This window comes from Stegastes partitus, unplaced genomic scaffold, assembly GCF_000690725.1.
Source record: "Stegastes partitus isolate 25-593 unplaced genomic scaffold, Stegastes_partitus-1.0.2 Scaffold1580, whole genome shotgun sequence".
Lineage (NCBI taxonomy): Eukaryota > Metazoa > Chordata > Actinopteri > Pomacentridae > Stegastes > Stegastes partitus.
Genome location: NW_007579311.1, coordinates 49,754 through 64,350, shown reverse-complemented (window position 1 = coordinate 64,350; position 14,597 = coordinate 49,754). Strand labels below are relative to the sequence as shown.

Here is a 14,597-nt window from a genome sequence, read left to right as displayed (position 1 = left end):
ATTCAACTCTAACCCTAAACCACAAGCCTCATTTTAACCTTCTTTAGGAGTTTTTGTCAACAAGTAATACCACCAGAGCTATTGAAACAAGTAAAAATGGTAACTGTATCCTAATAGGTTCAATTCAATGAGGTCATATCTATTAGGAACTGAGGCCACATGACTTGTCCCAAATTACAGTGTGTTAAATGATTGTAAAAGTCATTAAACACAAATATGGCCTCTAGCAGCTGTGGTTTTTATGTTGTTTTGTTCATTATATTTATCAGAATATGCACCAAAATCTAAATAATAGGGTATAATATACTTTTCTACATTTTTATATCACACTGTACACAATTTGAAATGTATTTTGTATGACTCAAAGCAGATAAAATAAATGTCTACAAATGTGGTGACAGAAAGCACAACTCAAACACTATTACTGCAATTTCAAACAAAGGCCTCCTCTTCCATCGCTGAGCCTGTAGCAGCACTTCATTTCCCACCATGCTTTGCCGTGAAGCTGTATCCGTAGCAACAGCACAGGAAGTGGCGCGCAACTGTTGAAAAACTGTGACACAACACAACAAACTGAATTGGAGATTTTGATGCTGTTACTCGTCGTTAGGCTGAAAGTAGCAGCTTTAAAAGCAGTTTAAAGGACTCTTCTTGTTTCTAAACCTGGCTCCGAGTCGTCAAATGTAAGTGCTGGTTGTGTTTCTGAGTAGCACTGTAAGCTAACGGTGCTCAAAACTTGAAAAGTGAGTGAGAGTCAACAGCTAGCTTAGTTTGTCACACACTGCCTGGAGACACCTGTTGAGTAATAAAGCAACACTGTGCTTTTGTGGGAACTCATGTTTTCATACCGTGTGTGTTCAGATGTCGTTTGTGAGAGTGGGGCGTCCACAGCAGCACAGCAAAGGAAAAAGGCCTGTTCGCCCAAAGAAAGCAACAACAGCTCCCAAAAGAGAGTGGGTGGTGAGTACTGACAGATGCTTCACATGATAAAAAGAAACTACAACTGGAGTGAACGACTCATTTACACATTTAAAAATATGCATGTTTATTTTGTACTTGCACTTCTTCTCTCCACTTCAGTAGACTGCTTGATCAAGTAGTAATTAAGCTCCACAATTTGGAGGATAGTCTGCTTATTTACAAAGAAAAGATTATTATATGTGCTGAGAGCTTCACTCATGTGGAGAGTAGTCAGCAATTTTTACTGTTTAGGGGTTGTCACGTATTTCTTATTGAACTCCACTTAACAAAAATATAAACTCAAGTTAAATTTAGCCACAAAAACTTTTTGAGCCGTTGACAAGGTTTCAACCACTGAGTTACTCCACACCCTGCTGCTGTGGCTTTAAAGAGCATTGATCTGTACAAAGATATTACTTTGGCAATTGGCTTCAAAAGGCCACCTTAAAATGGAGCTTTATTCACGATGCCAGAAAAAGACAGGAACAGGCTGTTGGCTTGCTGGATGCTGGCATGTTAGTTAGGGTCATAGCCTGGCCTTGAATGTCCACAACTCCTCCATTTGGCATCTTAGAAATAGTTTTAGACAGCCAAAGACAATCTGCCACGTAAGGCTCTGGGTGGATATGCATTTAAACTGTTTAAACTATTGCTGACGTCATCACTTCTGCTTTTTATCGGCTTACTTTCCACTTTCCATTTTTTGATGTTTATTTTGTGATTGTTTTGTTGTGTGTTTATTTGTGGATGTGTGCTGCTGCCTTTCTTGGCCAGGTCACCCTTGTGAAAGAGTTTTCGATCTCAATGAGTCTTTTATCTGGTTAAATAACGTTTAAATAAATACATAAATAAAAATGTTCCCCAAAATATCTGCCAATTTTGCCAAATGCTTCAGGGAGAGTGTGACAGCATCCAACAAGCCACATCGACAACCTCATTAACTGTGTCGCAGATGTTTGACTTGTTACTTCCGGTCTATGACTGCACACTCCATCTGTTTATTATCATTTTTTAGCATAGTATGGACTTGGTTGTTTCATAAAATCCATTCTGTTGCAAAGATGCCAGGTATTGGGACAACAAATGCTTTTCCCGCTATGTTGAAAAGATCAGATAGAATTCGATAAAATCTTACATGCTGCAACATTTTACTCCACACCTATCTGTGATAAGATAGTCAGACTTTAAAGGGCACATACTTGCCTTTTAGGAGTTTTTGTGAAAACACCGTCCGTTACAATCTAACCACCAAATATTTGGTTACAGAGCACTGTCAATGACCTGTCGGTACACAAGCTGACACCTGCAGAGCTGGTAAGCTGTTTGATCATGTGTTTGTTGTATTGATACTGTCAGTTTGTGTGTTTACTCTTAGTTTGTGTAACTGAGAATCAGGGCCGGGGCAGCTCTGTAGCACCATGCTTCATTCATAATATCTTTTACACATTTGACCTATATTAAAAAAAAAACCAAACTGCTGCTCCTGCGGTTTGGTTATCGAACTTAACTTTATTGCAATTTCAACAATATTTTGATTAATTGTTCAGCATTCAAATATATCTGTATAAAATGAAAATGGATGTTAGTGCTAGCCCACATAGGATTGCCTTATGGTTGTCTTCTGCTTCAGAGTCATCGGCATGAGATTCACAAGTCTCACAACAAGGCTGTGGCTCAGTGGGAGCTCAAAGAAAAAGCCTTAAAACGCCGTTTCAGACATGCAGGGAGCCCTGCACCTCTGGACCAGGCCAGCCTCAGCATCATCAGGGAGGTGTGTGTGATGATTCATCTGTATGTTATCTTGTATTCTGTGCTGATTGGATGTCAAATATCAAGGTCTTTAGTTAAGTGCAGCGATCTTGCCTGGTGGTGTGTTGCTGCAGGTTTTCTCTGATCAGCTGCTGCTGCAGGATGTACTGGCCAGGTCTGACAGAGCCATGGCTGTAGTGAAGGACCTGTTTGGAGATGCTCCACGCAGACAGACTGGTAGCTAACAACTTGTTCTGTTATACTCAGAGTGATTAAATGGAGTGCACTGTGGTACCATGTTTGTAAAATATCACTGACACACATGTTTGAAAAAAGATACTTTGGAAGATTAGGTGTCTATGCTGGTATTTGTGTTTGTAGAGCCATAAATGCTCTCCTGTGGTTGCATAAGGTGTGCTACATGTTGATTTCCACAGGGCATCCCAGTGTGACCATAGCTCCAAACTGTGACTCAGATTCTGAACTGCCTGTTCACCAGAGACCAGATCCTCCAACTCATCTGTCCCTCCTCAGCCAGTCTATGATGGATCAAGAGGTGTGTTAGTGAGATTGTCATGTACTGTTGTTACCAGCTTGTATTCATGATTTTTGGATAACGTGTTTGTAAAAATGGTTCATTTCAGGCTCTTAATGAGTTAGAAGCTTCGGAGGAAGGCCACAAAGACATAAATGCCCATCCTTCTTGCAGTTCAGAGTATAATGTCATCCGAAGGTAATAATCCCTGTTAAAGACACAAACCAGTACACAGTTGCTGCTTCACTTCTATGTCACTCATAATGTTTTTCTCTGCAGGACCAATGTAAGAAAAATGAAGACTCAGACGAGGAGTAGGGTGATGCAGCAACAGAAAGTCCATCATTCTACCTTTCATCAGGAAGACGAAGATAATGTTCCCGTGACGCCCTTCACATCAGGCAGAGCACCAGACCAAGCAGGTAGGATAAAGAGATAACCTAATAGAGGAAAACCTTCTGCTGCCTATCAGGTGTCAGAGGTCTACATACGAACTCATCCAATCTTGTTACAGCTCTCAATGCCACAGTGGCTGTTCAGCGTGTTCGATCAAAACAGAGTCAGTCAGAGGAAGACAAAGAGGAAACTTCAGTCCTGGTTTCGCAAGTCTTAAATCCTGAACTGCCTCTCAGCCAATCAGGTAGTGTTTGTTTGGAAGGGACAGATTTTCTCCAAAATGAAATACTTGATTTGAAAATGACACCACACCACACAATGTGTTTTGGTTTTTCCCAGGAAGGATCAGAAATCCCACCAGCAGAACCAGGAAGTGTGTTTCTCATAGTTCACAGCTGGATGGCTCCTCTGTTGCCTCTCTCAGTGGGGACCAGTCCAGTCTGGGACTGCTGCAGTCCATGCTGGGTCAGGTGGAGGCAGACCTGGATGCTCTGAGTCCTGACACAGTAGCAGCATCAGCACAGAGTCCAAAACAGCAGAGAACACAAGGCCTCACTGGATTCTCTGTCGCCTTGGTCTCCACACTCGGACGTGTAGTGCACCTCCTCAAACAGGTTCTGTAGGAAATCTAAACAGACTTTACTAAACAGCCTTATAGAGGTTGTATTCAGATTGAACATCCACCATGAATAGACAAGACAATGCTTGTAAAAAGTAGGTCTTCAAAAAAGTGATGTTATTGGAGTTTTCCCAGCTATTTGGTGTTGAAGATGGTTATACCAGTTTTGTACATTTTACGTCCCGTTTATATCCGATCATGTGTGGCATACATTCATTAGGTTTTTAAATTTCTAAACTTTTGAAATTATAATTTTTGAATGATTTTGTTCTTTCAAGCAACCATTAGGTCACATTGTTTTTTTCTCACAGTCATGTTCATTTTTCAAATGTGATGTTCAAAAAAATGTCTTAACTTTGTAGCTGACTTGTACTTGATGTTCAGCATTGTGCTCAGTCTGTATGAGTTAATGTAGTCTCTGCTCACATTGTGTTAGAGGGAAGACGAAGCTCAGAAAGAGGCTGAGGAGAGGAGAAGACTGGAGGAAGAGGTGAAAGAGCAGCGGGGCCTCATTGATGCTCTCACTGCTGAAACCATGACTCTGAGAGAAGAAGCTGCAGCCCTGCAGGTGAAACAGAGCTTAGCTTTTTGTCTAGATTCTTACTGTGTTAATACACGTACCCGCTAATCTGTTACTTCTGGTACTTCTCAGGCAGGGTTGCAGCAGCGGACAGCAGAACTGGAGCAGAAGTTGGACTCAGTGGTATTGGTGATGGGAGGTCTTGGACTCCTGGGGGAACACATCAGCCCACACCAAGACTCTGATGTCCACGCTGCAGGTTTGTACAGTCTTTGTGCGTCTGTCTACATTGATATTATCTGCACATATGTGGTTAATTTGTGAATAATTGGTTTACTTTTTTATGAATTATTGATGTGTAGTATCTCAACCTGCCCCCATTGCTGAACAAGTTCCTGAGAAAACACGAGTTTCTGTTTCTCCTGCTGTCCTGCTCTCCCCGCCTCGTCAGAGCAACAACTGGCATCAGAGTTCTGGTAACAGTCTTGTTCTTTTCAGCTATTATTATTTCCCTTGATGTGATCCTCTCTCAGTCAGGTACATGAGGCTCAAGTTTGTGTTTCCCTCTCTTCCACAGTGACTCATCCTGTGCCACTGCAGCGTAATCCTGTAGAAACCCTGCGTTCCTTTGAGGACTTCCAGGCTCATGGATCAGCCTCTAGTCTCAACAGTCTACTGCTCACCAGACTTACCTCCACCTCCTCACTATCACAGATCTCTGACCCTCTCCGCTCACACCTCTCTCCAAGTGCAATGCTGGCTGAGATAGCTCAGCTGAACAGACAGAACGACCTGATCAAGGTTCAGCTCAGCCAGGCTAAAGGCCTTGAGTTAAAGTTCGGGGTATCGCTGGACAATAGCAGCGAACGTAGCAGGTCGAGCTCCAGTAGCACAGGCAGAGTCACTCCTCAGAGTGTTGAAGGGAGAAGGACATCTGGGTCCAGCAGCTCAGGCAGACGGAGCCAGAAAATCCAGACTCCTGAGAAAGAACAGCTGACTCAACAGGTGAGATTTAAAGTGGATTTATGGCCTCTGAGCTGCATGTCTGATGGTGGCATAGCTGTGAAAAAGCCCCTTGTAGATAGTGACTGTCTGTGTCTCTCATTATATGTAACTTTCTGAAACTGATGATCCAACATTAACACCCACCTCACTGCTCGATTACCAGCTATGTGGAGGTAAGAGAGGAACAAGGCATCGTTTTCATCTCAGTGTGTCTGTTTGGATCAACTATAAACACATTTGAGTCTCAACATCCTCAAAATGAATTCTGAGAGACCATAACACTCACTATACGCCTCTCAAGGTGACCTTCCCACACGAGCTCAGAGAGCATAGTCATACGTCATATTTTGAGTATATTTACATTTTTCAGGCTTTGTAAATAAAATTTGATGTAAAAAATCCTACATTTCTAAGGCTTTAAAGGATTAAGTTCCTATTTCTGAAAGCCTAAAACAAGTATTTCATTCAATTCTAGCTATAAAATTCTAAAGAAATTTAAATCTGACTCAGCTGTGGAGCAAAATATACATATTCTGTATCTACTTTAACTAAACCAAGTGTTTAGTGTTAGTTTACCCTCTCCCAAAGCAAAGCTGAGAACAACATACAAATGAGGCAGTACAATGTGCAGTGCCAAAAAACTGAAATCCCAAATAGTGATGACAACAAAACAACAGCAAACCATTTCTTGTCACGTCACTCAGATACCTGTAACTTTTTATGTTGCTGCAGCTTTCAGTTTTAACAGAGATGATCCACATTCACTGAGGGTTTACATCTCTGTTTTCTTGCTTAGGCAAAGCCATCCAACACCCTGATTACAAACCATGTGGAGCAGCGCCTCCTGGAGCTGAACAGGCAGAGCGCAGCCGCCAGGGGTCGACTGCTGGATCTCATTGAGCAGCAGAAACAAAATGTTTCAGCCAGAGTGTCTCCGTCTGTCTCCCCCATCCCTCCCTCTGCCTTCAGCCCAAATACAGCAGGTACAACGGGTAAAAGTAGCATGTAGCTGTTTGTCTGATCACACATGATGGTTAACATTGAGACGAATCACTTTCAGCTGAAGGAGGAAGCCGAGAGGTGTCAGTGCTGCTGCCTGAACGGGAGCTTTGGTCGAATAGTGGAGGCGACAGACGGTGAGTTCCATGACAAGAAATTGTGAGGTTCTTGATTTATTTTCTTATTTTTTTCGCTTGCTGTTGATAAAACCGTTTAAAATAATTAGTTTCTTTTTAAATATACACCTTAAGCAGCATAAGGCAAAACTACACTGATATTTTCACATCTAAATCACAGGATTGGACTGTCGTAGAAAAGAAAAAAACTTCCTCTTTTCGCCTCATAGATACAACATATCTGCCCAAAAGGAAGCTATGGAACCAGCTATTTGTTCCATGTCCATATCAAAGTGACGCATGTTTTTAGCAGTTAGATTTCTTATGTATTTTATTTAATATTTCAATGTGTTTGGAAGAAAGTTTGAATGGGACATTTGTGTACATATCACGTATTGTGTATGACTTCATGATGGTTTATTTCTGTGCTACAGATACGCTGGTTCTGATGTGTCTTCTCACAGTTCTAGAAAAGAAAGCAGCGATGGCAAAACACAGGTACACACACAAGTAAACTGCAGATTAAATGCATGCACTCAGATTTTACCAAATTGTCGTCACTTGAACATAAAAGAATCTTTCTTGCTCCACACTAGATGGACAAGCAGAGAGAACGAGAAGGTTGGTTTGCCTTGTCTGCACACGTGAGATGACAGGAGGAGGGACGACCAAACAAACCTGAGGAGATTCAGTTAAATGCTGCATTTTTAATATTTTATCCTAGTATTTTTAAACTACTGAATAAAAATGTTTACATTTTTATGAACTCTGGGTTTTTTTGTCCAGGTTTTTTTTGTGTGTGTGCTACACTCCTTCCATATATCTTTGATAGGGAGTATAGATTAGATGCAAGATTAGTCATATCTTTTTTTCATTAAAGTTAATCGAACTGTGGATTGGGATTTGCAGCTTTATCCACAACAGAACAATAAACATGTCAACTCGTTAAATTATAGGTTTCTTTCTTCATAGAAGATGCTGATATTATTAAAAACTTGTTTTTTCCCTGCATAGAGATAATTTCGGCAGCCCTCACAGGAAAATCACCAGCTCCAAATGATAAGGAGTGAAAAAAAAGAATATATATATATATATATGTACATACTTATTTTTTTAACCAGTTTTGCTCATTTTAGCTTCGTTTAGTTAAGCTTAGTAGACAGTTTTGTCCATCAAAGGGTTGGAAATAACAAGAAAATGGAATGAACAGACTCATTTGCTTCACCGTACATACACTGTGTGTTCTTATTGTGCCAACCCAAAGGCCCGTTCTGAGGCATGAAAATTTCTGTTAAAGTGCACTAATCCTAAGCTTATTTGCTGTCAGCAATACTTCTCTTAGTTGATTACTTTGTTTATCACCATGATAATCCATTCTGAGCTTATTTTTTCCGGTTTTGGTGCGGTCGATGAATGACTTTTAGTTCTGGAACAGCACGTTATGATCCAACAACATGCCTCTAGTGAACGTTAACTTCATGTCACCCTTCTTATTCTCCAACTGTGCAGTGGGAAAACCCCAGGAGTACTTGTGAGTAATATGTGAGTATCATATTCAGAGAGCCTGTTTTCATTCAGCCTAATTAAGGTCTAATAATTTTCCCAGCAGTCTGCAGGTCTTGCTTGACTGCTCCTCCTAAACTTTTAGTTTCATCAGATCCCACAATAATGTTCCAACTGTGCCTGGTCAAAGTTTTTGTCCATTTGTCTTTTTGTGTCTGTGGTTGTGGTTTGGTTTGGTTATTCCACAACTTTGAAATATGTTTGGCTGTTTCAGTGTATTTGTGCTTATTCACAATGGGATAGAAGTTGCGTGCCGACAAGCCATGAAGAAAAGAGGAGCCAGGGTGAGAGTGGAGGGGGAAAAACAAAATAAAATATTGTCTCTTGTGGTTATTTAAGGTACACACAGATACTATATCTGCGCATACGCACAAATATTTGATTTTCTTCTTTTCTCCCTGCTTTTTAATCTCCCATGTCTCAAATCTTTGTTTATCTTGAGTCTCTCTTTTAGGCTGTTTCTGCCAGAATAGTTTGGTTTAACTGTGATAAACTGCAGGGGTCGGGAGGAGCTTGAAATATATCTGTACATCAAGAGTTGAGACTCTCACATGTTTCCTTGTGCTTTTCATCTCTTCTCTCTGGTCTTTGTCCCCAGATGCAGTTTTCTTTATACATATGTGCATTATGTTACAGGATTTTTATCACATGTACTGCCTCGAAAATTGCTGCTGCCAAGACTTAACCTCAGGGGAGTTCTTACTAGCCGAATAGAGTAGTGAACTACCATCACCCAGATCACATTTGGTGGCTGGTTTAGTTAATGTCAAGCAGCCTGGTAACCATCAGGGCCTGCAAAAGTCTGAGTGCCCAAAATAACCAGAGAGAACAATCTGTAGCCATGACGACCAATTTCTGCACATGGTAGGGGTATACAATTATATTTGGCTTTTCCTCTTGTTTACCTGTATGTTTGTCTCTTTGTAAACTTCCCATTCATGTTTTTGCACAGTTATGTGGGTGCAAGAGAAAATAGTCCAAAGTCAGCAGAGGGCAGCATTGAGGTAGTGCCCTCAGTTAAACTACTACTCTTTTTAAAAATTTACTTTCGCATTTGTGAACATTTATCAATATCAAGTGGTGTAACAGAACAAAAGTTGCTCATTATCTGCACATCAGTTGACAATAAATCCACACAAAATCTGTGTCCACCAGCAGCATAAAGAAGTTGCTGATGAAGAGGAGAGCGAGGGCAGAAAGCAGCTAACAACGTGTTCATCTTCAGATTTAGGTAAAGAATGATTCAAGGACATAAATACACACAATGCAAGACATAAAAACCTGACTTTGTGTAGGATTCTTTCTGCATCAGTCTATCAGCTCAGCTAAGTTGTCATCATTTAACTGCTAAAACATTTATTGCATGCAACATTTTGAACTTAATACAGTGCAGGCCCACTTTATATGGACTTTGTTGAAGTATTAAATAAACTGCAATAATGGATGTTTTCCTCTGCAGACACTCTGAGTTGCCAGAGTTGGAAGAGCACAGGTGTTGCTAATAACATTTACAATGGCTCCGTTCTCCTCAAGTGTCCCAGTAAGTCATGACAGAAGGATGGTGATTTACTCTTGTGTTTGTCCTACTGTGACGTCCATGAATCGTATTCAGGAAAGTGTGTAAATTGTTTATGTCTTGGTTCAAGGTGCTGTAGTTTTTGGTTCGGTGTGGCCAACAAGAGTGTGAAGGAAGAGAAAACTGGGAAAACAGGCGAAGAACTACAGGTATGTTTCTTGCAAAACATCAGAGATACATAATGCAATAGTAGACTTTTATCAAGTGACATATTAATGTTGGTAATTACATCACCTTAATGTTGTGTGTTATTTAAATGTAAATTTCAGCATCAGTTCATTTAGGACAAAATTCAAGTTGAGAATACTTTTAATTGAAGAGTCTTCCTGAAACTCAGCTGTCAGTTAAACATAATTTTCTTAGAAGTTGTCAAATAGATATCAAAAAGGCTGGTGCAAACAATTTTTTGTTTTTTGAGCCCAAACATATACTTTTTTGTGCAAATAATAGAGTTGTGAACAATGCTAAAACAACAACAACAACAACAACTTGGTGTTCATCAGTGGGGCTCATCATGGCTTCCTGGGACTTTTACTGGAACTAAGTCATCATGGATTAATATCAATAACAACTCCTCTACTCTTTTTTTCATTTCTTTTCTTTTAAGGTTTATTGGGTTGACTAATTGGCACCAATGTTCTTCCTGGAAGAAAGTGGAGATGACACACAGTATACTTTGTGTGTTGTTTATGAATTAGTCTGACAAACAAGTTTATTTTTTTAATCATTTGTTTAATCATATTTTCCTTATATTAAATGATAAAAATCTTCTTTTATCAGTTGCAATATTAGTAAATCAAGTTATTTAGCCATAATTTCTATGATTTATGCAGCATATATTGCATTTTTATTCAGTTTTTTTTTGTCAAGTACATAATAAAAAAACAAACAAACAAAAAAAAACATGTACATTTGTTCAGTGTTTTCTAAAGGTGAATTCTTTGCTTTGTTTATCACTTTCACATTTTGTCTTTCTTTCACTGTGACAGGACCTCCTCGACTTTATCCATTTACTCGCTGCTGCTCAGACTGAATGCTGCTTCTCCTTGCCTGAATCAAAAAGTCACAAATAAGTGGTGGTAAGCTGACTTATTCCCACTCCAGGTATTGTTTGCTGTCGGTTTTAAGGTTTTGAGGGTGGCCCTGGAGGAGGAAGGAGAGCACTTGAGTTTTCCAGTCAGTCAGGAGAGCTGTGTCAGCGACCGGCAACGGCCAGCAGGGAAATCAAAAGGAGTAAATATTGCAGATAATAACAGGATGGAGGCATAAAGGCGCCAGGGACAGCAGCCGTAAACGTGGGGTCACAGGTCACAGTGGAGACGCAGGGGGAGGCGGGCAGGGCTTATTGTGCCCGGCCCGGCTAAGTGAAGGACGGGGTGAATGGGGATTAACCCCACCCCAGTGCCCCTCAATACCCCCTCCTCCACCGCAGGGCTCGGGGAAGGTTCCCATGTGACCGTCACCTTTATGTGGGCCTCTCAACACACCTCCTTTTACTCCTCACACACATATATTCACACATGCATGCTGCAAGTTATAGTGGAGGGACGGAGCTCAATTGATATTAATTAGCGGAGTTTTCAGGTTTAGAAAAAACTGTGCACGGAGTAAGGTTAAACTCACAAACACGCACACAATGTTGAGGGGGTGCATCGGGGGCATGGGGGGGGAGATCGCTTTCCTCACTCATTTAAATCTGCCCCCACTTCACCTCAGTGAAGGAGGCTGAAGTCACTCAGAAAAACACACACACTAAAGCTTGTGCACACACTGTTGCCTTTGATAGTGTCCAAAGTGACGCAGGAGACACTGAGAAGTTTCTCTCTGTGAAGAGCTTAATATGAATCGTTTTCTAATTTTTTTTAAGCATTTGAAGCGTCGTTGCGTGAGCCACAGTGGGACGGATTTATTAATAAAATGTTAAAATATCCTTTTGTGAGTATAAATCATAATAATAGTGGTTCTGCGGGATTTTTAATATTTGTAAAAGTTCATCGAAATTGTGTTTTCATTTTATTCTTTAACTTTACTTTCCCTTAAATGTTTCAGTGTATTTATCGTGCCACCAGAGGGCAACATTAATGTGCTGCTGCAGCTCAAATGTGACTTCGGGAGTTTATGTTGAACTATTTTTCCAACTATTTTACTTCATATTTTTCAAGATTTTCAAACCAAAACACAACCTCTAGCAACACATGATGGCAAAAATATCAAAACCCCACAGCCTCCAGCACTAACAAGAGATGCTTTAAAAAGAAAGCAGCATGTGTACAGTAGTGCAGCATTACTAAGTTATGATGCACATTGTTAAGAGAATGAGAAACTAGAATTAAAATAAATTAGATTAAGTACAGCAGCAAGTGAGTTTGTTTTGATGCAGAGGCCGTTTGTTGTCATGTGTGGAAGCTGTTTTCTGAAGGATTTCTGGTGCTTTCTCGTCAAAATACCTTCAAAATGTGGCAGGTTTTTGCATGTGCGTGGTGCGACATGTGCGTGTTTGCGTGTGCGAGCGTACGCATGTGAGCGGGTGCCCATGTGCGGAGGAGTGTACTGCACAGCTGCGCGAGGTCCTGATCTGAAGCAGGCTATTGCTTGCTGTGAAAATATTATTGCAAGTGTTTATTATTGCTTCAGTGTGAAACAGTGGGAGTGTTGTGTGTGCTGCACGGGTTGGTGGAGTATGGAGTGTTTGCGTGTGTGGAGGGATGGTGGTGGTGGTGGGTTCGAGTAGAGTAGAGTAAAAGGGGGGGGTTCTCTCCCTTCTCCTCCTCCTCCTCCTCCTCCTCTCTGTTTCCCACCGGCCAGCCCCCAGCCCGTGGCCCATTGCACCCTGGGTAATAGGGAGGCCTATTGGAGTTGATTAGTTCCGGCTGGATCCCAGATAGAGTTCTGACAGGCAGGAGAAACGAGCTCTCAGCGTGACCCCCCACTTCCCCCACACACCCCTGTCTCAGGCACAATGGGCAAGGCAGGGGAAGGGCTTTTTAAACAACTGCAGCTTCGCTCTACTCCGCCACTCCCCCCCTCCACCCCACCCCTCCACCTTCCAGTCCAGAACAGGGCTATTATTACTACAAAAACCACATTACACCGCTGCACAAATACAACTTTTACTGCTTCTGCTAGTGTCTGAGCATGTGTGCATTTCCCTCCTCTTTTTTTTTTTTTTTACACAAATCCTTTTTTATGAACGCTATAGACGGATGTTATGGATGCGGCACGCTCAGTGTGTCGCCCAAAGAAAATGGCTGCATACATCAGGATCCGCCTCACTGCATTGTGCTTCCCCTGACAAACCATCACATCCACCATGTTGGACACCTGTGGCATAAACTGACGTCCATTAGACACATTCCTCAGCAGAGCAGCATCATTCACACACTTCTCCCTCTGCAGCTTCCTCCTCTCTGTCCTCTTTATTTCCCACTCCACCCCCCTCAGGTCCTCTCTTTCTTCTTCTCCCCTTTTCTCTCTCTCTCTCTCTCTCTCTCCCTCTTTCTCCACACATAATTGATTAAGGGCCGTTTTCATAAATCAATTTGGGACGCACATCAGTCAGCCCTGAATGGAGGAACCCCCCTCTGTGCAGCGGTATTAATCTACCTCAGCATGCCCTGCCACTCTCACTTACACACACACACTCACACAAATCTGTAGAGTTTGTTTTCTTTAGTTTAGGCTTTGGCCGTTGCAGGTCGCCAAACATGAAATATGCAAATGTTTTCAGCACTTTTGCAGACACTACGACCTGGAACAGGCAATCTGACAGACACATACACACAGTTTCCACTGAGTCTGAACAACGCCGGCTGTTATGGAGAAAATTGGAAGAGAAATGTTGGTGTTTGGTGGGGGTTTGGAGGGATTGATGGGTTACAAAGGACGACAAAATCAGAGGCAAGCAAAATGAAAAGTGGATTTTTTTTATTTTTTTATGGGAGGGTTGGAATTCCAATTCTTTCCATATGTCTTTGCTGTACATCCCTAAACAAACAAATATGTTGTTTGTTCACTTAGCAGCCTGTCTCTAAGACAAATGCGTCTCACTGCTGTTTATAATTACAGCGCTTTAATTGTCATTATTATCAAGTGACTTCATCTCCCTTTCTTTCTCTCGCTGTGTCTCTTTCTTCCATTCAAAGCTGTTGTTTTGGATGTTTTGATATGAATGTAACCATGACACCGCCCTTTCTTATTAGAAAAACCGTGCCAAGTTGCAATGGATTCTGGGAACATGAGCCTGCAACAGCTGCAAGTGATATGCCTGACTTTCCCCTCTCCCCTCGGTCTGGATTTTCTTACACTCTGCCCTTTTTCTCTCTCATTTTTTCCTTCACCTTGATGTTTTGTTCTTTCTTTTTTTTTTTTATAATGTCCTTTGTGCCCCTGGTGTTCTATTTGTTTCTTGTTCTTTTACCTTTCCTCCATCTTTCCACCCTCACCCCTCCATCCCTCTCTCCGTGCTCCAGGGTGTTGGCTTTAGTGGTAGTGAAAGCTGCTTTGCCTTTAAAAACAGTTTGTCTTAATGAGAAGGTGGTGGTGGGGGGGTTTGCAGGCAG

General features: G+C 41.4%; 1 protein-coding gene across 1 annotated transcript; it reads left to right on the top strand.

The window, feature by feature from the left end:
• The first annotated feature begins 550 nt into the window (after positions 1-550).
• Positions 551-7,665, top strand: spice1 (spindle and centriole associated protein 1). The gene is made up of 18 exons (XM_008300733.1): positions 551-683; positions 862-960; positions 2,227-2,274; positions 2,591-2,731; positions 2,844-2,946; positions 3,147-3,265; positions 3,354-3,442; positions 3,524-3,666; positions 3,759-3,884; positions 3,980-4,254; positions 4,696-4,827; positions 4,912-5,038; positions 5,142-5,255; positions 5,357-5,784; positions 6,581-6,767; positions 6,845-6,920; positions 7,334-7,397; positions 7,496-7,665. The coding sequence occupies exons 2-18, from the start codon at positions 862-864 to the stop codon at positions 7,550-7,552; spliced, it is 2,328 nt and encodes a 775-aa protein (XP_008298955.1). The 5' UTR covers positions 551-683; the 3' UTR covers positions 7,553-7,665.
• Positions 7,666-14,597: the final 6,932 nt, after the last annotated feature.

What these genes read in the sequence shown, in the direction of transcription:
- spice1 (XM_008300733.1), top strand. Translation starts at nt 862, where the DNA reads ATGTCGTTTGTGAGAGTGGGGCGTCCACAGCAGCACAGCAAAGGAAAA. An exon ending in CTCCCAAAAGAGAGTGGGTG is followed by an intron (nt 961 to 2,226) that starts GTGAGTACTGAC and finishes ATTTGGTTACAG; the next exon opens with AGCACTGTCAATGACCTGTC. An exon ending in CAGAGCACCAGACCAAGCAG is followed by an intron (nt 3,667 to 3,758) that starts GTAGGATAAAGA and finishes ATCTTGTTACAG; the next exon opens with CTCTCAATGCCACAGTGGCT.